Source organism: Oncorhynchus gorbuscha, linkage group LG20, assembly GCF_021184085.1.
Source record: "Oncorhynchus gorbuscha isolate QuinsamMale2020 ecotype Even-year linkage group LG20, OgorEven_v1.0, whole genome shotgun sequence".
In the NCBI taxonomy this organism is placed as follows: domain Eukaryota; kingdom Metazoa; phylum Chordata; class Actinopteri; order Salmoniformes; family Salmonidae; genus Oncorhynchus; species Oncorhynchus gorbuscha.
Genome location: NC_060192.1, coordinates 45,470,706 through 45,495,011, shown reverse-complemented (window position 1 = coordinate 45,495,011; position 24,306 = coordinate 45,470,706). Strand labels below are relative to the sequence as shown.

Sequence of the window (24,306 nt, the reverse complement as noted above, 5' to 3'; positions counted from 1 at the left end):
TGATTACAGCTGTGAGTCTTTCTGGGTAAGTCTCTAAGAGCTGTGAGTCTTTCTGGGTAAGTCTCTAAGAGATTTGCACACCTGGATTATACAATATTTGCACATTCTTCACTCAAAAATACTTCAAGCTCTGAAAAGGGTATTACTAAACAGCCATTTTCAAGTCTTGTCATAGATTTTCAAACCAATTTAAGTCAAAACTGTAACTAGGCAACTCAGGAACATTCAATGTCATCTTGTGTTTTAGGTTATTGTCCTGCTGAAAAGTTCATTTGACAAGCATACCCATAACATATAGCAGCCACCACCATGTTGAAAATATGAAGAGTGGTACTCAGTGAAGTTGTTAATGACACGTTGTGTTAAAACACTATGTGTTTTAATAAATCAACTTTACGTACCGAACTGGTCTGATGCTTTAAGCACGCCGTTTGATTAAATAATTAACACACACAAATAACTCAAGAGGGAGCCAGAGATCAAGATAACCAGAACCTGTTCCTGACCCTCCTGCTGCAGCAGCTGGCCTTTGCAGATTCTGGCTTTGTGCTCCTGATGTAGTTGGTAACAGGCTACACCAAGGGTCGGAAACCTTTTCCATTTGGAGTGACAATTTATCTTACCATTTCTACCGATATCAAATAAAATGTTATTTGTCACATGCGCCGAATACAACTGGTATAGAAGACCTTACAGTAAAATGCTGAATACAACAGGTGTAGTAGTCCTTACAGTGAAATGCTTACTTACAAGCCCTTAACCAACAATGCTTTAAGAAGTAAAAAAAAAAAGTGCAGTAAATAAATAGAAAATAAACAAAGTATTCAACAGCAGCAGTCAAATAACAAAAGCGAGGCTCTATACAGGGTATTACGGTACAGAGTCAATGTGGAGACTATATACAGGGGGTACCGGTACAGAGTTAATGTGGAGGCTATATACAGGGCATTACGGTAGAGTCAATGTGGAGGCTCTATACAGGGTATTACGGTACAGAGTCAATGTGGAGGCTATATACAGGGTATTACGGTACAGAGTCAATGTGGAGGCTATATACAGGTGGTACCGGTACAGAGTCAATGTGGAGGCTATATACGGGGTATTACGGTACAGAGTCAATGTGGAGGCTTTATACAGGGTATTACAGTACAGAGTCAATGTGGAGGCTATATACAGGGGGTACCGGTACAGAGTCAATGTGGAGGCTACATACAGGGTATTACGGTACAGAGTCAATGTGGAGGCTATATACAGGGTATTACAGTACAGAGTCAATGTGGAGGCTATATACAGGGGGTACCGGTACAGAGTCAATGTGGAGGCTACATACAGGGTATTACGGTACAGAGTCAATGTGGAGGCTATATACAGGGTATTACGGTATAGAGTCAATGTGGAGGCTATATACAGGGGGTACCGGTACAGAGTCAATGTGGAGGCTATATACAGGGTATTACGGTACAGATTCAATGTGGAGGCTATATACAGGGGGTACCGGGTACAGGGTCAATGTGGAGGCTATATACAGGGGGTACCGGGTACAGGGTCAATGTGGAGGCTATATACAGGGGGTACCGGGTACAGGGTCAATGTGGAGGCTATATACAGGGTGTTACGGTACAGAGTCAATGTGGAGGCTATATACAGGGTATTACGGTACAGAGTCAATGTGGAGGCTATATACAGGGTATTACGGTACAGAGTAAATGTGGAGGCTATATACAGGGTATTACGGTACAGAGTCAATGTGGAGGCTATATACAGGGTGTTACGGTACAGAGTCAATGTGGAGGCTATATACAGGGTGTTACGGTACAGAGTCAATGTGGAGGCTATATACAGGGGTACCGGGTACAGGGTCAATGTGGAGGCTATATACAGGGGGTACCGGGTACAGAGTCAATGTGGAGGCTATATACAGGGGGTACCGGGTACAGAGTCAATGTGGAGGCTATATACAGGGTATTACGGTACAGAGTCAATGTGGAGGCTATATACAGGGTATTACGGTACAGAGTCAATGTGGAGGCTATATACAGGGTATTACGGTACAGAGTCAATGTGGAGGCTATATACAGGGTATTACGGTACAGAGTCAATGTGGAGGCTATATACAGGGTATTACGGTACAGAGATATATGTGCCAATCATGATGTTCATATGCACATTTTCCTGGAACAGTTTAATTGAATATATAATAGCCTTTGTATCTCAAAATCAGTCTGTGGTTAATCTACGTTCTATCTAAATTATACAAATCTAACTTATATTGCCAACTATGTAGAGATAGCCGACATAAAGCCAACAAATAAATACATTGCAGCCTGCAGGTAGAAAATATGCTGATAAAATAAAATATCCTATAAATGACATGGCCTGTTTGCAACAAACTGTAAACATTGCATCAACTATCAACTAGGCAGGCCCAAAAATCGCACTAGCAAACTTGCAACATTGTAAAAAATATTCTGGACCCTCAGTTTCCCAAGCCAGTGAGCTTGGGACAGACACAGCTGCAGGCTATTTGTGCAAAAGGGATAAGATGTAATCAGGTATTCTACGATGTTTCCACTGGATCAGAACATTACATTTGTTCCTTTCATGCTGAGTGGTTATCGAAAGGGAGAGAGCTGGAAATATTGTTCAGATACTTTGATGAACTTCTCAATTGATCCTAAAAACACACTTTGTTTATCAGAAATACTATCAGACATCCCCTCTTACAGCTCTTAGAGACTGACCCAGAAAGACTCCCAGCTCTTAGAGACTGACCCAGAAAGACTCCCAGCTCTTTGAGACTGATCCAGAAAGACTCCCAGCTCTCAGAGACTGACCCAGAAAGACTCCCAGCTCTTAGAGACTGACCCAGAAAGACTCCCAGCTCTTAGAGACTGACCCAGAAAGACTCCCAGCTCTTAGAGACTGACCCAGAAAGACTCCCAGCTCTTAGAGACTGACCCAGAAAGACTCCCAGCTCTTAGAGACTGACCCAGAAAGACTCCCAGCTCTTAGAGACTGACCCAGAAAGACTCCCAGCTCTTAGAGACTGACCCAGAAAGACTCCCAGCTCTTAGAGACTGACCCAGAAAGACTCACAGCTCTTAGAGACTGACCCAGAAAGACTCACAGCTCTTAGAGACTGACCCAGAAAGACTCACAGCTCTTAGAGACTGACCCAGAAAGACTCACAGCTCTTAGAGACTGACCCAGAAAGACTCACAGCTCTTAGAGACTGACCCAGAAAGACTCACAGCTCTTAGAGACTGACCCAGAAAGACTCACAGCTCTTAGAGACTGACCCAGAAAGACTCACAGCTCTTAGAGACTGACCCAGAAAGACTCACAGCTCTTAGAGACTGACCCAGAAAGACTCACAGCTCTTAGAGACTGACCCAGAAAGACTCACAGCTCTTAGAGACTGACCCAGAAAGACTCACAGCTCTTAGAGACTGACCCAGAAAGACTCACAGCTCTTAGAGACTGACCCAGAAAGACTCACAGCTCTTAGAGACTGACCCAGAAAGACTCACAGCTCTTAGAGACTGACCCAGAAAGACTCACAGCTCTTAGAGACAGACCCAGAAAGACTCACAGCTCTTAGAGACAGACCCAGAAAGACTCACCGCTCTTAGAGACAGACCCAGAAAGACTCACCGCTCTTAGAGACTGACCCAGAAAGACTCACCGCTCTTAGAGACTGACCCAGAAAGACTCACAGCTCTTAGAGACTGACCCAGAAAGACTCACAGCTCTTAGAGACAGACCCAGAAAGACTCACAGCTCTTAGAGACTGACCCAGAAAGACTCACCGCTCTTAGAGACTGACCCAGAAAGACTCACCGCTCTTAGAGACTGACCCAGAAAGACTCACCGCTCTTAGAGACTGACCCAGAAAGACTCACAGCTCTTAGAGACTGACCCAGAAAGACTCACAGCTCTTAGAGACTGACCCAGAAAGACTCACAGCTCTTAGAGACTGACCCAGAAAGACTCACAGCTCTTAGAGACTGACCCAGCAAGACTCACAGCTCTTAGAGACTGACCCAGAAAGACTCACAGCTCTTAGAGACTGACCCAGAAAGACTCACAGCTCTTAGAGACTGACCCAGAAAGACTCACAGCTGTAATCACTGGCAACGGTGATTCTAACAAACATGTATTGACTCAGAGAGCTGAATACTCATGCAACGACTATATTTTTGTTGTTTAATTTATGTGTAGATTGTTGACAAAAGAAATGACAATTTCACTTTAATCTCACTTTGTAAGACAATAACATGTGAGGTAATCCAAGGGGTCTGAATACTTTCTGCAAGGCCCTGTACAAATACACAGAGCATTTCAGCCTCTCCTTCCCTCTATCCCTCTCTAACTTCCACTGTACCTGTAGGTAGGTCATCTTCTCCTTGGCCAGGGATACGAAGGGCAGAATAAACAGAGCTTTCCTCCTGGTCTCCAGGACTCTCTTCAGCATTAACAGCTCTGCCACCAGGGTCTTCCCTGCACTGGTTGGGGCTGGGATTAGAGGTCAGGGGTTAACGGTCAGGGTTCTGGGGCGGGGTAGATTGGTAGGGTCAAGGGGTCAGGATTCTGGGGCGGGGTAGATTAGTAGGGTCAAGGGGTCAGGGTACCTGAGTAGACCAGGTTGTGTCCTTGCAGCACGCGTCCCAGACTGAGACACTGAGCCTGCCAGGGGAACATGGAGGAGACACCATGACGACGGTAGCGTTCAAGGACCGCAGCAGGCAGCCCCCAGCTGGACAACAACAACCTGTCACACTGCTCGTCTGGACGCATAAACCCCCTGATAGACCTGGGGAAACACACACGTTACACACCACACACGTTACACACCACACACGTTACACACCACACACGTTACACACCACACACGTTACACACCACACACGTTACACACCACACCACACACGTTACACACCACACACGTTACACCTCACACCACACACGTTACACACCACACACACCACACACGTTACACACCACACACGTTACACACCACACACGTTACACACCACACCACACACGTTACACACCACACACGTTACACACCACACACGTTACACACCACACACGTTACACACCACACCACACACGTTACACACCACACACGTTACACACCACACCACACACGTTACACACCACACACCACACACGTTACACGTTACACACCACACACGTTACACACAACACACACTACACACCCTTTCATCCCGTACCTGTAGTGTTGAGTGTGCTGGCCTCCAGCCCAGTAGGGGGTGTGAGAACAGAGGCTGACATGTTGTTCCTCAGAGACTGCTGTAGCGCTGCGCTCTCCCTCACCCGTACAAGGTGGGAGGGTCTGAACAGGATGAAGTCATCAGACACGTCCAATGGGGAGTCAGCATTCTGGCAGGAACCATTTCCTCTTCCTGTGGGTGTGGTCTCAGAGCTCCTCCCCCTAGCCCTGCGCTTCCTACTGTCAACGACAGCATTCAAATGATATAAACATTTATTGGCACGGCTGTTAAAGGTACAACCACGTCAAAAAAGTTAGAACAAGATCAAATAAATGTTTTTTGTTTGTATATTAATCTACTGGGAAAAACACACCCTCTGGAGCTGCAGTTCTTCTGAGGGGGTGTGGCGTCCGTAGGTCTGTGTGGAAGCCTCCCAGCATGCTCTCTGTCCTCTGAGTCTTCACTGAACAGCAGGCAGTGAGCCAGGTCCTTACAGTCCGCTGTCTGAACCAGCCCTGGATTCTCACACACACCTGATCCCAGTCCAACCCTAGCCCCGACCTCTGGTCCTGGTGTCAGGCTGTGGGAGGTCTGGGCTGGAGCTGCTGAGGCGTGGGATACCCCTCTCTGGATTAAAGATACCCCCATCTCTACCCCATGTGTTAATTTCATCCCTCCAGGATCCAGAGCTTCCAGAACCTGCAGCATCTCCTCTCCAGGGTCTAAGGAGGAGTCTCCTACCACACACACCTGTCCTGCAGCCACATTCCGGGCCGTGTGTGTGTTGTCTCGCGGCGTGTGTATATGAGTGTTTTGCAGGCGACTGGAGCGTCGTGGGGTGAGTGGCTGCTCAGGGTCGGGGACACTGCAGAGAGAAACACTGAGTTAAAACATTAAAACATAAAGTCATATCATAATATAGTAATGATCACAGGGTTATAACATCTAGTCATGTTATAATATAGTAATGATCACAGGGTTATAACATCTAGTCATGTTATAATATAGTAATGATCACAGGGTTATAACATCTAGTCATGTTATAATAGAGTAATGATCACAGGGTTATAACATCTAGTCATGTTATAATATAATCATTAACACAGGGTTATAACATCTAGTCATGTTATAATATAGTAATGATCACAGGGTTATAACATCTAGTCATGTTATAATAGAGTAATGATCACAGGGTTATAACATCTAGTCATGTTATAATATAATCATTAACACAGGGTTATAACATCTAGTCATGTTATAATGTTATAATATAGTAATGATCACAGGGTTATAACAGGACTGTGTGCTCCCGATGCCCATGGCCGATGTGACTTCCAAGCGTGTTAACCCTTGCTAGGCTGCCGTCAGATGGCACCCCGATCCACGTCCTCAGACCGCATGCAGACCAGCTGGCTGGAGTGTTTACAGACATATTCAATCTCTCCCTATCCCAGTCCGCTGTCCCCACATGTTTCAAGATGTCCACCATTGTTCCTGTACCCAAGAAAGCAAAGCTAACTGAACTGAATGACTACCGGCCCATAGAACTCACTTCTGTCATCATGAAGTGCTTTGGGAGACTAGTCAAGAATCATATCAACTCTACCTGCCACCTTAGACCCACTTCAGTTTGCTTACCGCCCCAATAGATCCACAGACAACACAATCGCCATCAGACTACACACTTCCCCCTGGACAAAAGCCAGACCTATGTAAGAATGCTGATCATTGACTACCGTTCTGCGTTCAACACCATTATCCCCTCAAAGCTCATCACTAAGTTCAGGAGCCAGGGACTGAACACCTCCCTCTGCAACTGGATCTAAATTGCTTTGGTATGAGTTAGAAATGTCGGTGTCTGTAATTTTCGGTTTCTGTACAGCACTTTGAGATATCAGCTGATGTAAAAGGGGCTTTATAAATACATTTGATTTGATCATCAAGGACCTCATCCACATGAGCCACAGCCTGTTCACCCATCTAGAAGATCATCAAGGACCTCATCTACACGAGCCACAGCCTGTTCACCCATCTAGAAGATCATCAAGGACCTCATCTACACGAGCCACAGCCTGTTCACCCATCTAGAAGATCATCAAGGACCTCATCTACACGAGCCACAGCCTGTTCACCCATCTAGAAGATCATCAAGGACCTCATCTACATGAGCCACAGCCTGTTCACCCATCTAGAAGATCATCAAGGACCTCATCTACACGAGCCACAGCCTGTTCACCCATCTAGAAGATCATCAAGGACCTCATCTACACGAGCCACAGCCTGTTCACCCATCTAGAAGATCATCAAGGACCTCATCTACACGAGCCACAGCCTGTTCACCCATCTACCATCTAGAATGCAGAGACAGTAGGGATGGGACGATACCAGTATTGAGATACTCATTACTATCGTGGCAAGGTAACAAAACACGAAGCGAATTTACCTTTTAGGAAAACAACCCTAATTTTGGAAACAAACATAATTATGCGGTCATCCAGAGTTATGTATTTTCCAAGCTATAGCACACACTATTTTACATACAGCAGGTTTTTAAAGGTCCAAATAGTTTGGTGTGCTCAGTGTTTAAAAAATATTCCAATACTGGTATTGTCCCGGCCCTAGGAGACAGTACATGTGCATCTAAGCTGGAACCGAGCGACTGATAAACCACTTCGATCTCTAGGCCATCGGTCTGTTAAACAGTCCCCACTAGCCGGCCTCCGCCCAGTACCCTGCCCTGAACTTAGTCACTAGCTGGCTACCACCCAGGACTCTACCCTGTGCCTTATAGACTGCTGCCCTATGTACATAGACATGGAACACTGGTCACTTTAATAATGTTTACATACTGTTTTACCCACTTCATATGTATATACTGTATTCTAGTAATGGTTCCTATATAACTACTGCTGTACTCACCTTTTCAAATCAAATGTATTTATATAGCCCTTCTTACATCAGCTGATATCTCAAAGTGCTGTACAGAAACCCAGCCTAAAACCCCAAACAGCAAGCAATGCAGGTGTAGAAACACTGTGGTTCGGAAAAACTCCCTAGAAAGGCCAGAACCTAGGAAGAAACCTAGAGATGAACCAGGCTATGTGGGGTGGCCAGTCCTCTTCTGGCTGTGCCGGGTGGAGATTATAACAGACCATTGATCATTCTGATATTGCTTGTTCTGATATTTCTTCATTTCTTTCTTTTTAATTTTTGGATTGCACTGTTGGAGCTAGAAACACAAGCATTTCATTGCACCTGCGATAACATCTGTAAATATATATGTACGCGACCAATAAACGTGTTGACGGTAGTGCTGCTTTGATTGACCGAAAATAACAAGCTACACTCTTGAAAAGCATTTTCATTCAAATAGGGCTATTTTTTCTTATTCTAATAAGTAACTAGCAAGTAATCAAATACGAACGTCCGTAGCAGTGCCCATCCCTAATAATATTAAAACCTCTTAAATGTTATAATATAGTAAATAACCGAGTTTCGAAATCTAGTCCAGTACATTCTGTGAACGAGTCAACTGCTGTTCCACAGTGGGACACAGGTGTGTTAACATGACAGGTTAACTCAGTGTTGTGTGGAGAAGAAAAACACCTGTTTTTCTTGATGACCTGATGTCGTCCCATGTAACATTTCCTCTTGGCCGGGGGGGCGGCGGAGCTCATCCTGTCGTCCTAACTGTGCGTCTCCTAACCGGAGTCCTGTCCGGCTGGACTGGCTGACCGACCCCGGTAGAGAGCAGGGCTCAGCGACCCTCCATATCCGACCTCCCTGTTTACTGGGCTGGCTGGAGCAAACAGGCACTACGACAGAGTATCATGGTGAAATAAAAAACATTCATTAGTATACTTCTAACAACCGTTAGCTAACGTTAAAGTAGCTACGTTAGCTTTACGTTAGTTGTTGTCACGTTTTGCTACAAAATTCAACGTTTTAGCCAGATAACGTTAACAACATTAGCATACAACACTTCTGAATGTATCACAGAGTAAGCTACGTTTGTTTCTGCAAATAATGTCAACAAATAAAAGAAAGGGGACAACAATAAATATTTTGTAGGAAGATGGAAACATACGTGAAGAATCGAAAATACCGCCAGTGTTTCACAAAAAAAAGTCCGACGGTGTACAACAACTTCCGTTCGTTGACAGTCGGAAACATGGACTTTCACTTGGGAAATCTAAATTATCCTCAAACCATCCACATTTACAGCAACACTTTAATTCATATTTTAAATAGGAGTTTATGAAACTGTTCTGAGCTTTCTGACCTTTAAAGAATTGACATGTTCAGAGGGGTATCATACAAAGGCATTACCAGCAACACTAAAAACGTACTTCCGGGTCAAGGAATTGTCCAAATAGAGGTCGTAATCATAGAAAGGTGTCGCAAAACTGTATTTATTCATGATTTATAAAAAAAATAATAGGCTGAACATTAACATTGATTTATATGTGTTCATAGTTAAGTGGCATTTGTATTAAAATGTGGGTTTTAAAACATGTTCCAAGGTCAAATAAATGCTGCCAATACAATACACTGTATATGATATACATAGAGAAGACTATTCTAGAAGCTGAAGTAAAAGTGTGGTTGGGATTACTCACCACGGTCTGTATAATTTATACCTTGTATTATTTCAAGCAAGGGGGACTGAGGTATAAATACCCAGCAACACGTTCTACTCCCACCTACTCCAATTCACTGCAATGCAATACAATGTATGGCCTATAAATAACATATTGGCTTATAGAGAAAACACTATTCTATTTGCAGATGTAAAAGTTGGTTTGGGAATAGTCAGTGGGGTCTGTAGAATCTATATGTGGTGTTATTTCATGGGGGACTGAGGTATAAATACCCAGCAACACGTTCTACTCCACCCACTCCATAGCCCCAAATGCATTACAAAGTACAATCATGTGGCTATATATTACCCCACATATGCATTTCCTTCCAACAATTTTCTTAAACACACCTTGGTTGCAATCAATCAAAAGGTTTGCCTCTTGGACATGGGTGTTGGATTGATTCATGGATCACAGAGGCCATTTGTATTTATTATGGATCCCCACTCTGCCTGGGGTTCATCAAAATTAAGGCAGTTATATATAAAAAAAATTTAAACATTACAAGACATTTTCCTACAGATTTCACAACACATTAAGTGTGTGCTCTCAGGCCACTGCTCTACTACCACATATCTACAACACATTAAGTGTGTTCCCTCAGACCACTACTCTACAACCACATATCTACAACACATTAAGTGTGTTCCCTCAGACCACTACTCTACTACCACATATCTACAACACATTAAGTGTGTTCCCTCAGACCACTACTCTACTACCACATATCTACAACACATTAAGTGTGTTCCCTAGATCCCTCAGATCACTACTCTACAACACATTAAGTGTGTTCCCTAGATCCCTCAGATCACTACTCTACAACACATTAAGTGTGTTCCCTAGATCCCTCAGATCTAACCAGAAACCTTATGAGAGCCAATAGTATGGGCAATCCAATATTCTTTGGAGACATATAATTGGACGCATCTGGGTTGATTCCTAGCTGTCTTATCTTGTTGGAAGATGTATGAGAGGACACTGCATGCGATAGGCATACTGAGCAATGGGACTAAAATTGATCCAAACAATTCACTCTGACTCTTCTTTTTAAAACGACTACATACGACCCACTAGGTGTGGCTTGTCGGGTCAGGTTCTGGACCATTTCTACCCATTGGTAACGACTACATACGACCACTAGGTGTGGCTTGTCGGGTCAGGTTCTGGACCATTTCTACCCATTGGTAACGACTACATACGATCCACTAGGTGTGGCTTGTCGGGTCAGGTTCTGGACCATTTCTACCCATTGGTAACGACTACATACGACCACTAGGTGTGGCTTGTCGGGTCAGGTTCTGGACCATTTCTACCCATTGGTAACGACTACATACGACCCACTAGGTGTGGCTTGTCGGGTCAGGTTCTGGACCATTTCTACCCATTGGTAACGACTACATACGATCCACTAGGTGTGGCTTGTCGGGTCAGGTTCTGGACCATTTTTATCCACATTGGTAACTGGTTTTCAATTGATTCCCTTGGATCTCTATTCCCCTCAACAGAGGTTGCTGGTGGATGATAAGAAGTATCAAAAACATGTACTTCAAAGGTTTACCCCAAGTTTTGTTTTTAATTGTAAAGGATGTGGTCAGGTGACAAATGTTTGCAGACAGGAGACGTATGATATTGAAGAATCTGTGAATGGAAAATGTTGTAACTGTGGTAGGGATCATACTCTGGACTTCCTTGAGTGCCCTGTTAGGGTGTAGGAGGTCGAGATGTCACGGATCAGGGCCACGCAGCAGATCTCCTATGTGGATGTGACGAAGAGAGTCGAAGGGGCAAGAGGCAACAGGATATGGCAGTGGATGCATAGCAACCAGTGGCTGGTGTTTTAAATCAATCGGGTGATCTGGATACACTCATTGTGAAGAAGGGGGATTTTGTGGCATTTAGAACCACAGTGATTAATTGTACAGCACAACTGTCTAAGAAGTCCAAAAAGCTGGATATCATAACTTCAAGACTCCCTGCCAGGAGGATTCAGAGCCTGTGTTGGGAACTGATTAGAACGAGTTTTTTTTACAGAAAAGCAGGTAGATTTTTTTTTTGTTAATTTGTTTTTGTTAGTATTAGTTTGTATAATATTTTATATACTGTATTTTTACCCAAATGTTTTCATTTAAAAAAAAAAAAAACATTTTTATCTACCCGCACAGTAGGTGGCGGAAGGCACATTTAATTGTTGCGAACGCCATTCTACCAAAGAAGAAGAATTATAACCGGATTTCGACGCATGCGTTGGAGCGACGGTATCAAACCGGACGTCGCTGTTTGAAAGATTGGCGGTCGGACACGGTGCTTCTCACATGCCTGCTATGAATTTGAGTAAATTAACAAAAATCTAGTAGATATTGTACATGTTTTATATACGAAGGCTATAGCTGTCGAGAGAGGCAAGAAAGCAGATCAACCAAGCACACTTAATCGTAGGTTTGCTAGCTACCGGTAACTAGTTAGCTGCTAGTTATACACATTTAGATAAGTTACGTATTTCTGGAGAAGCAGTCCGCTAATGTCAGTGAGAAGGGCTCTGGTGGACTGTGTTGTGTTGTCTCTTCAGGACTCGTGTGTGTTATACCCCTGTTGCAGAGGATGCTTCTCCAGGATGCAACAGACGGACACGGCCAGGTAAGAGACACACTGGTTATCGAAAAGCCCTTGGCTTAATTATCCAACTACTGGCTCTGTGGGAAATACAATCCCGAAGCTGTGTTTTGACGTTTGGAAACGTCAATTATCATCGCTATGATCACTTGCGAAACGGTGCAGGGGATGTTTAGGAAGGGGAATGCAGAAGGAGAGGAAAGTGTGCAACATTAAAAAGGGCACTGACAACAACAACAAAAGGAATGTCCAGTAATTTCAGGCATGGGATCTATAAAGACTTTGTCGTTATTTATGGAATTCAACACTTGTTACACCGATGTGGAAGAGTAAAGCATTACTGACACTGGAAGGCTGCTGTCTGACTCCATGTCGACCTACCGTCTCCTGCTGTTGGGCCCTTGATCAAGACACTCAACCCCTCACAATGTGGAACTGCACTGTTAGTCACATGTTATCAACATGTGGTCAACCCTCCATCTGGAGAGCTCCTGGCTGTGCAGGCTTTTCATCCAACTCTGAAACACACAGGTCTGCTTATCAAGGTCCTGTTGAGCAGCTGATGTTTAGGCTGCAAGGTGGTTAGACCAGTGCTGGAATAAAAGGATGTCCTTGAGGATGGTTGGCCACCCAGTAACTAACCTGGAGGATGGCTTCCACCCAGTAACTAACCTGGAGGATGATTGGCCACCCAGTACCTAACCTGGAGGATGGCTGCCACCCAGTAACTAACCTGGAGGATGATTGGCCACCCAGTACCTAACCTGGAGGATGATTGGCCACCCAGTAACTAACCTGGAGGATGGCTGCCACCCAGTAACTAACCTGGAGGATGATTGGCCACCCAGTAACTAACCTGGAGGATGGCTGCCACCCAGTAACTAACCTGGAGGATGGCTGCCACCCAGTAACTAACCTGGAGGATGGTTGGCCACCCAGTAACTAACCTGGAGGATGGTTGGCCACCCAGTAACTAACCTGGAGGATGGTTGGCCACCCAGTAACTAACCTGGAGGATGGTTGGCCACCCAGTAACTAACCTGGAGGATGATTGGCCACCCAGTAACTAACCTGGAGGAAGATTGGCCACCCAGTAACTAACCTGGAGGATGATTGGCCACCCAGTAACTATCCTGGAGGATGATTGGCCACCCAGTAACTATCCTGGAGGAAGATTGGCCACCCAGTAACTATCCTGGAGGAAGATTGGCCACCCAGTAACTATCCTGGAGGAAGATTGGCCACCCAGTAACTATCCTGGAGGACGATTGGCCACCCAGTAACTATCCTGGAGGAAGATTGGCCACCCAGTAACTATCCTGGAGGAAGATTGGCCACCCAGTAACTAACCTGGAGGAAGATTGGCCACCCAGTAACTAACCTGGAGGATGATTGGCACTGTAACTATCCTGGAGGATGATTGGCCACCCAGTAACTATCCTGGAAGCCTCCCAGACACAGGGAGGGGGTTGGGCACCTCCCAGACACAGGGAGGGGGGGGGGGGGTGGGCGCCTCCCAGACACAGGGAGCCTCCCAGACACAGGGAGGGGGGTATGAGGTGTGTTTAACCACATGTTGGTGCTGTCTGTCAGACTGTAGTGTTGTTCTCCTCTTGATGGCACTGCTCCAGGTCTTGCTACAGTTGTCTGGAACCACACCTGGTCTACAGGTACCGCCTGGCTCTAAGGGTCACCAGAGACAACACCATATTTGGGGTGACTGTGTTCGGGAGCTGTCTCAACCCCCTCTTTGGAGCCCCTGCCACCGACCTTCACAGGTAACACACTCCTGCCCTATCCACCCACCTTCACAGGTAACACACTCCTGCCCCATCCACCCACCTTCACAGGTAACACACTCCTGCCCCATCCACCCACCTTCACAGATAACACACCCCTTCCCTATCCACCCACCTTCACAGGTACAGCCTTATTGGTGGACTGGTGTTCTGTCTGGTGGTCCCGCCTATCCTTTCTTTGGATTGGTGGATACATCTCATTGTAATAGTTTTTTGAATATTCGATGAGGGTCGCTGACATCAACCGCCTGTTTTCAATGTAGAGATTCTACAGTGCATTCGGAAAGTATTCAGACTCCTTGACTTTTTCTACATTTTGTTAGGTTACAGCCTTATTCTAAAATTGATTACATTGTTTTTTCCACTCTACACATAATGACAAAGCAAAAACTGTTTTTTAGACATTTTTGCAAATGTGTGTGTGTGTGTGTGTGTGTGTGTGTATATATATATATATATATATATATATATAAGTAGTGATTACAGCCTCAAGTCTTCTTGGGTATGACGCTACAAGCTTGGCACACCTGTATTTGGGGAGTTTCTCCCATTCTTCTCTGCAGATCCTCTCAAACTCTGTCAGGTTGGATGGGGAGCATTGCTGCACAGCTATTTTGAGGTCTCTCCAGAGATGTTCGATTGGGTTCAAGTCCAGGCTCTGGCTGGGCCACTCAAGGACATTCAGAGACTTGTCCCGAAGCCACTCCTGCATTGTCTTGGCTGTGTGCTTAGGGTTGTTGTCCTGTTGGAAGGTGAACCTTCGCCCCAATCTGAGAACCTGCTCCAGATCGCTCAGGACTTCATCAAGAATCTCGCTGTACTTTGCTCCGTTCATCTATGCCTCGATTCTGACTAGTCTCCCAGTCCCTGAAAAACATCCCCACAGCGTGATGCTGCCACCACCATGCTTCACCGTAGGGATGGTGCCAGGTTTCCTCCAGACATGATGCTGCCACCACCATGCTTCACCGTAGGGATGGTGCCAGGTTTCCTCCAGACGTGACATTCAGGCCAAAGGGTTCAACCGTGGTTTCATCAGACCAGAGAATCTTGTTCCTCATGGTCTGAGAGTCCTTTAGGTGCCTTTTGGCAAACTCCAAGGGGGCTGTGATGTTCCTTTTACTGAGGAGTGGTTTCCGTCTGGCCAGTCTACCATAAAAGGCTCTCCCATCTCCACAGAGCAACTCTGGAGCTCTGTCAGAGTGACCATCAGGTTCTTGGTCACCTCCCTCACCAAGGCCCTTCTCCCCCGACCGCTCAGTTTTGCTGGGCAGTCAGCTCTAGGGAGAGTCTTGGTGGATCCCAAAAATTTTCCACTTTAGATTGGAGGTCACTGTTCTTGGGGACCTTCAATATTTTGGTACCCTTCCCCAGATCTGTGCCTCGAAACAATCCTGTCTCGGAATTCCTTCGACCTCGTGGCTTGGTTTTTGTTCTGACATACACTGTCAACTGTGGGACCTTATATAGACAGGTGTGTGCCTTTCCAAATCATGTCCAGTCAATTGAATTTACCACAGGTGGACCCCAATAAAGTTGTAGAAACATCTCAAGGACGATCAATGGAAACAAGATGCATCTGAGCTCAATTTCATAGTCTCATAGTAAAGGGTCTGAATACTTATGTAAATAAGGTATTTCTGTTTATTTTTAGTACATTTGTAAACATTTTTAAAAAACTGTTTTTGCTGTGTCATTATGGGGTATTGTGTGTAGATTAAGTGGAAAAAGAGAATAAGGCTGTAACTTAACAAAATGTTGAAATGGGGAAGGGGTCTGAATACTTTCCAAATGCACAATACTTTTTTTCCAGGAACTCTGCAATATTTTTAAGACATGAGCTTGCGGATCTTAGTTCCTGTGTATTCCACGGGGTTACGGTGAACTTAGTTCCTGTGTAGTCCACAGGGTTACGGTGAACTTAGATCCTGTGAACTTAGATCCTGTGAACTTAGATCCTGTGAACTTAGTTCCTGTGAGTCAGTTCCTGTGTAGTCCACGGGGTTACGGTGAACTTAGTTCCTGTGTAGTCCACGTTCCCTGTGTAGTCCACGGGGTTACGGTGAACTTAGTTCCTGTGTAGTCCACGGGGTTACGGTGAACTTAGTTCCTGTGTAGTCCACGGGGTTACGGTGAACTTAGTTCCTGTGTAGTCCACGGGGTTACGGTGTGTTGAATGAAAAGATTGTGTTTGTATGAGAATGGCAACATGGATAAACAAAGTGGTTTTGTGTGTCCAGGCTGGTGGAGGAGTCTTCCGGTCCAGTGGGAAGTGAAGGTCAGAGGTCAGGGTGTCGAAGCAGGCTGCTGGTTAAGGCCGTAGAGGACTGCTTCATTGGAAGACATTTTGTTTTTGGGATCAAGGTACAACCTTAATTAATCGTTCTGGTTTATAATTTCAACCGCTTCATGAGAAAGAAAACCACTTGTCTGTTATTACATATCAACTATTACAGAATGATGCCAGTGTTTCCCAAGTAGTATGATTGGAAGTTGTCATTCCATCCAGCTATGTTGTGATGTCTCTGGTGCAGATATCTGGCCCCCACCCCTACAGGAGAGAGGCAGGCCAGTTCATCGCCAGTCAGATCTCTCTGCCCATGGCCTCTGTTCCAGGCTGCTCTGTAGTCAGTTACTACAGAACCCTCCTACAGCAAGCTGCTCTCTGCGCTGACTGGACAACTGATCCTAGACCAGCTCCCCAGCCCAGCGCTGACACCAGTACAGCTCCTCTCCTGCGTCACCCTTCTCCTCTCCACAGCTTCGACTCTACACTGCCCTCCTGTGGCCGATCCATGTCACTGCAGTGCACCTTAGCCCTCACCCCAACCCCGACCAACATACACAAGGCACCCTGGCAACAGTCTCCGGGGGTGATCACGTCGTCTGCAGAACAGGAGGAAGATGAGGGGGGGGGAGAGGATAAAGGACTGAGTCATGGGGAGGGGGACACATTAGGATCAGTAGTCAGGGGGAGGGGGACACAGTAGGAACAGTAGTCAGGGGGAGGGGGACACAGTAGGATCAGTAGTCAGGGGGAGGATGGACACAGTAGGAACAGTAGTCAGGGGGAGGGGGACACAGTAGGAACAGTAGTCAGGGGGAGGGGGGACACAGTAGGAACAGTAGTCAGGGGGAGGGGGGACACAGTAGGAACAGTAGTCAGGGGGAGGGGGGACACAGTAGGAACAGTAGTCAGGGGGAGGGGGGACACAGTAGGAACAGCTACTGGGATGTTCTGTCCTCTTTCTGTGAAGGTTCTGACTCCCCTGTTCACCCCCCTGCCTCTTTCACGTGGACCGCTCCAACACAGTCTGGATATATACGGACTGCGCCGTCCAGCTTCAGGAAGAGGGGTGTTTCAGACACGGAGGAGGAGTACAGGTCAGTGTGTGAACAAACCTGTCGATCTGACTTTGTGGCCTGGGAAGACCTGCCCTTCTCTGAGTGTCTGGGGGAGTTTGTCTGTGATCCTGCAGACACACAGACACCAACTGACCATCGTGCCCAGACCAGCCCTGTGGGGAGAAACGTATTCACTACTCTGACAGACACAGAGTCGAGCCCCACATCACACAGAAGTCTACTGGACATTACTAATGTTGGACAGCATGGAGGTCTCAGCCCTCGGTCACCCGGACACACAGCTGACCTGGGGCAGTATAACTGTTCAGCAGACCACCGACACACACACACCCCGCACCGACACACAGCTGACCTGGGGGAGTATAACTGTTCAGCAGACCTCTTCCACTGCTCTCAGACCGGCACGGACTCACACACACCCAGCATCAACACACACACACCCAGCACAGACACACACACACCCAGCACAGACACACACACACCCAGCACAGACACACACACACCCAGCACGGACACGCACACACCCAGCACGGACTTGCACACACCCAGCATCAACACACACACACCCAGCACAGACACACACACACCCAGCATCGACACACACACATCCCGCACGGACTCACACACACCCAGCATCAATACACACACACCCAGCATCAATACACACACACCCAGCATCAACTCACACACACCCAGCACCGACACACACACACCCAGCATCGACACACACACACCCAGCATGGACTCACACTCACCCTGCACCGACTCACACACACCCAGCATCGACACACACACACCCAGCATCGACACACACACACCCAGCATCGACACACACACACCCCGCACCGACACACACATGGACACACCTTCAGAGTGTTGTGACTGTGTCCCTTTGTCCCAGTCCACCCCCATCATCAGGAAAACTGCTCCACCACATACACTGCAGGTCAGAGCCCGGCGACACACACCCAGCAACACCCACACACACACACCTAAAGGACTCACACACACCAAGAGACCCAGAGATAATATACTAGCTCTGCAGTGTCAGAGGTTCATGAGAAGAGCTCTGAAGAGAACACCTGGAGGGAGAAGGACCGGTAGTATGAGACTGTGTGATGACGACAGTGAGATGGTGATCTCTCCCACTCAAAGACCCTGGTGCTCCAGAAGGACAGACAAACAGCATGCTGGGGGAGAGAGAGAGAACAGAGGGAGAACCACAGGGAGAGAGAGAGAGAACAGAGGGAGAACCACAGGGGGAGAGAGAGAGAACAGGAGATCTACACATATTCACCAGACACTGAGAGAGGGTCAGACAGAGGGTTTAGCCAACCAGCAGCTCGAAGACAGCAGGTCTGTTAGCCCTTCCCTCCACGAGGAGAATAAAGCGTGTGATTGGTCCAGAGACCTGTTTACTGACTCTTTCTGAGGGCTCTTTCCTCCCCCTTCTCCATGACGTGTGTCCCGGTTCACTCCTCGTCAAGGATGTAAAATAATTGGATCGACTTATGAAATATGCAACGTGACTATAATAAAATGGAGGAACAATGTCGTGAATTTCAAATGTCTAGTATAAAGCATTTTAGTTTTTTTTTTAATTTCTAAAGCATTGTACCTTAACCAAAGGACAGTGTCCTTGTCTACATTTCAAGTGGCCAATGGCTGTGAGAAGTTCTGTTCACACGAAGACAATAAAATCAAATCTTGTAGAATTGTATCGAAGAGGAAGAGTGAGGCCCAACTCGACTGAAAAATTGTCATGTGGTGTTTTTTTGTTGTCATTTCGCCCACCAAGCAAGGAGTTTTTGTAGGGAGGTCGAATTTCGTCAACATAAAAAATGTATGGCTTATTTGATGTTTATTTGATCTAATAGAAGTTTTAAAGCTGAAGTTACGAGTGTACTGATGTAAGTAGGACATGTAGCATCCCAGAAACTTCTAGAAAAAACACTTTATAACACAGAGTTATCTCCAGATGGCATATTCATGGCATGAGGCTAGTATCATACTTTCGGAAAGTATTCAGACCCCTTGACTTTTTCCACATTTTGTTATGTTACAGCTTTATTCTAAAATTGATTACATTTTCGCCCAATCATTTGTGATGGAATTGTTATACTTGAGCTTTTCTAATAACTAATTTCTGTGTTCTGATTGAAGGAATCCTCACTTGTCAGTCTGCAATTTGGCAGTACGCCCAGAACCTTGTTTTGAGAACAAAAGATATTTTACTTTTAAGGTCTCAGCTTAGAGAGAAGAAGCCTTGTGCGGTATTGGTGTGTCACATGCTGTGAACCAGTGTTGGTCGATCACATAAATGAAACAAAACGATAATGATGAATTAATTATGCCAAATCATGCAAATATAACTTGTCTGTGTATAGCCGTCTGTAAGACAACTGTTGGGACTGCCCCAGCAGAGCTCCTGATTGACATGTGTACTATGGGTCATTGAGTTGGTTAGAACCTCTCCAGGGCGCTGACAATAAACAGTGATTCATTTAAGATTGACTTCGAGTGTCCCTGTGTAAAATCATTTCCAAGACGCAATCTACACACAATACCCCATAATGACAAAACAAAAACAGATTTTTATAAATTTTAGCAATTGTATTAAAAATAATAACATGATACCTTAATAAAAAAACAGCATTAAGACCCTTTACTATGAGACTATGAAATTGAGCTCAGGTGCATCCTATTTCCATTGATCGTCCTGGGGATGTTTCTACAAATTGATTGGAATCCACCTGTGGTAAATTAAATTGATTGGACATGATTTGGAAAGGCACACACCTGTATATATCAGGTCCCACAGTTGACAGTGTATGTCAGAGCAAAAATCAAGCCGTGAGGTTGAAGGAATTGTCCGTAGAGCGTCGAGGCACAGATCTGGGCAAGGGTACCAAAAAATGGCTGCAGCATTGAAGGTCCCCAAGAACACAGTGGTCACCATCATTGTTAAATGGAAGAAGTTTGGAACCACCAAGACTCTTCCTAGAGGTGGCCGCCCGGTCAAACTGAGCAATCGGGGGAAAAGGGTCTTGGTCAGGGAGCTGACCAAGAACCCGATGGTCACCCTGACAGAGCTCCAGAGTTCCTCTGTGGAGATGGGAGAACCTTCCAGAAGGACAACCATCTCTGCAGCACTCAAGCTTTTATGGTAGATTAGCCAAACGGATGCCATTCCTCAGTAAAAGGAACATGACAGCCTGCTTGGAGTTTGCCAAAAGACACCTAAAGGACTCCCAGACCATGAGAAACAAGATTCTCTGGTCTGATGAAACCACGGTTGAACCCTTTGGCCTGAATGTCACGTCTGGAGGAAACCTGGCACCATCCCTACGGTGAAGCATGGTGGTGGCAGCATCATGTCTGGAGGAGACCTGGCACCATCCCTACGGTGAAGCATGGTGGTGGCAGCATCACGCTGTGGGGATGTTTTTCAGGGACTGGGAGACTAGTCAGAATCAAGGCATAGATGAACGGAGCAAAGTACAGCGAGATCCTTGATGAAATCCTGCTCCAGAACGCTCAGACTGGGGCGAAGGTTCACCTTCCAACAGGACAATGACTCTAAGCACACAGCCAAGACAATGCAGGAGTGGCTTCGTTGACAAGTCTCTGAATGTCTTTAAGTCGCCCAGCCAGAGCCTGGACTTGAACCTGATCGACATCTCTGGAGAGACCTGAAAATAGCTATGCAGCGACGCTCCCCGTTCAACCTGACAGTTTCAGAGGATCTGCAAAGAATAATGGGAGAAACTCCCCAAATACAGGTGTGTCAAGCTTGTAGCATCATACCCAAGAAGACTCGAGGCTGTAATCGCTGCCAAAGGTGCTTAACTACTTATGGACAGGTAGGACGGTAGTGTCCCAGCTGGCCAACATCCAGTGAAATTGCAGAGCGCGAAATTCAAACTACAGAATTATAAATATTTAACTTTCATAAAATCACAAGTGTAATACATCAAAATAAAGCATAACTTCTTGTTAATCCAGCCGCAGTGTCAGATTTCAAAAAGGCTTTATGGCGAAAGCAGACCATGTGATTATCTGAGGACAGCACCCCGAATACAAACACATGAAAAACATATTTCAACCAGGCAGGTGGGCCACGAAAGTCAGAAAAAGCAATATAAAAATGCCTTACCTTTGATGATATTATTCTGTTGGCACTCCAAAAGGTCCCAGTTACATCACAAATGGTCATTTTGTTCGATAATATCCTTCTTTATATTCATAAAAACTAAGTTTAGCTGGCGCACTTCAGTCAATAATCCACCCAGTTTCCCTCCATCAAAATGCATACAAAATGAGTCCCAAACATTACTAATAAACTTGTCCAAACAAGTCAAACAACGTTTATAATAAAACCTTAGGTCCCCTAATATGTAAATAAACGATAGCATTTAAGACGGAGAATCGTTATTGTCTTTACCGGAGAAAAATACCACAGAACACCCTCTCTTCCACGCGCTTGGAAACACTACAGCCAAAATGGGAGCCACCTAGAAAATCTACAATTTCTGGGTCATTTTTCAAAAAAACAGCATGAAACTATTTTCTAAAGACTGTTAACATTTATTTTATTTTATTTATCCGTTATTTTACCAGGTAAGTTGACTGAGAACACGTTTTAATTTGCAGCAACGACCTGGGGAATAGTTACAGGGGAGAGGAGGGGGATGAATGAGCCAATTATAAACATCTAGTGGAAACCCTAGGGACTGCAATCTGGGAGGACTTGGCCTTATAATAAAAGTGATAGCCATTGAAAATTGTGGTAGGCTGAATTTTTTTGGGGGGGGGTTGTCCTCGGGGTTTCGCCTACCATATCAGTTCTGTTATACTCACATACATACATATTTTAACAGTTTTTGAAAACGTTAAAGTGGTTTCTATCCAGATCTACCAATTATATGCATATCCTAGCTTCTGGGCCCGAGTAACAGGCAGTTTATTTTGGGCAAGCTTTTCATCCGGACGTGAAAATACTGCCCCCTACCCAAGAGAGGTTAAACTGATTAAAGGGTCTGAATACTTAAGTAAATGTCATATTTCAGTTTTTTTTTATTTTTAATACATTTGCAAAAATGTCTAACCCTGTTTTTTCCTTCATTATGGAGCATTGTGTGTAGATTGAGGGGAGATACCCCATATTATTTAATCAATTTTGGAATAAGGCTGTAACCTAACAAAATTTGGAAAAAATCAAGGACTCTGAATACTTTCCGAATGCATAGGTCTGATATGATATGTCAGATAGGTCTGATATGATATGTCAGATAGGTCTGATATGATATGTCAGATAGGTCTGATATGATATGTCAGATAGGTCTGATATGATATGGCAGATAGGTCAGATAGGTCTGATATGATATGTCAGGTCTGATATGTCAGATAGGTCTGATATGATATGTCAGATAGGTCTGATATGATATGTCAGATGGGTCTGATATGATATGTCAGATAGGTCTGATATGATATGGCAGATGGGTCTGATATGATATGTCAGATGGGTCTGATATGATATGGCAGATGGGTCTGATATGTCAGATGGGTCTGATATGATATGTCAGATAGGTCTGATATGATATGTCAGATGGGTCTGATATGATATGTCAGATGGGTCATATGATATGTCAGATGGGTCTGATATGATATGTCAGATGGGTCTGATATGTCAGATGGGTCTGATATGATATGTCAGATGGGTCTGATATGTCAGATATGTCAGATGGGTCTGATATGATATGTCAGATGGGTCTGATATGTCAGGTCTGATATGATATGTCAGATAGGTCTGATATGATATGTCAGATAGGTCTGATATGATATGTCAGATAGGTCTGATATGTCAGATATGTCAGATGGGTCTGATATGTCAGATAGGTCTGATATGATATGTCAGATGGGTCTGATATGTCAGATAGGTCTGATATGATATGTCAGATGGGTCTGATATGATATGTCAGATGGGTCTGATATGATATGTCAGATGGGTCTGATATGTCAGATGGGTCTGATATGATATGTCAGATGGGTCTGATATGTCAGATAGGTCTGATATGATATGTCAGATAGGTCTGATATGATATGTACAGTATAAGACCTGTGACGTTTAATGTTTTTATTTTATTTTAATATATTTGTATTTTTCTTAAACCTGTGTGCTTGGTTATGTTCTTTAATAAATATGCATTTTGAATGTAGATTTTCAACTTCCATATATATATATTTTGGGGGTATGCATGTACACTACATGAACAAAAGTATTTGGGCATCTGCTCGTTGAACATCTCATTGCAGAATTATGGGCATTAATATGGAGTTGGTTTCCCCATTGCTGCTATAACAGCCTCCACTCTTCTGGGAAGGCTTTCCACTAGATGTAGGAACATTGCTGCTATAACAGCCTCTACTCTTCTGGAAAGGCTTTCCACTAGATGATGGAACATTGCTGCTATAACAGCCTCCACTCTTCTGGGAAGGCTTTCCACTAGATGTTGGAACATTGCTGCTATAACAGCCTCCACTCTTCAGGGAAGGCTTTCCACTAGATGTTGAAACATTGCTGCTATAACAGCCTCCACTCTTCTGGGAAGGCTTTCCACTAGATGTAGGAACATTGCTGCTATAACAGCC

At 45.0% G+C, this 24,306-nt stretch overlaps 2 protein-coding genes across 2 annotated transcripts in view; one reads left to right on the top strand and one right to left on the bottom strand.

The window, feature by feature from the left end:
- The window catches only part of LOC124006928 (DNA polymerase theta-like), a 35,517-nt gene extending 30,148 nt beyond the window's left edge, over positions 1-5,369 (bottom strand). The window contains exons 1-3 of the mRNA XM_046317116.1: positions 5,238-5,369; positions 4,632-4,813; positions 4,385-4,515 (exon numbers count right to left, since the gene is read on the bottom strand). Coding sequence (XP_046173072.1) covers positions 4,385-4,515; positions 4,632-4,797 — 297 coding nt within the window. The 5' untranslated portion in view covers positions 4,798-4,813; positions 5,238-5,369. The remainder of the gene's footprint in view (positions 1-4,384; positions 4,516-4,631; positions 4,814-5,237) is intronic.
- Positions 5,370-12,148: 6,779 nt separating this feature from the next.
- Positions 12,149-17,279, top strand: ddias (DNA damage-induced apoptosis suppressor). Its single transcript, XM_046317115.1, has 4 exons — positions 12,149-12,514; positions 14,107-14,268; positions 16,530-16,653; positions 16,824-17,279. The coding sequence occupies exons 1-4, from the start codon at positions 12,399-12,401 to the stop codon at positions 17,277-17,279; spliced, it is 858 nt and encodes a 285-aa protein (XP_046173071.1). The 5' UTR covers positions 12,149-12,398.
- The last annotated feature ends 7,027 nt before the right edge of the window (positions 17,280-24,306 follow it).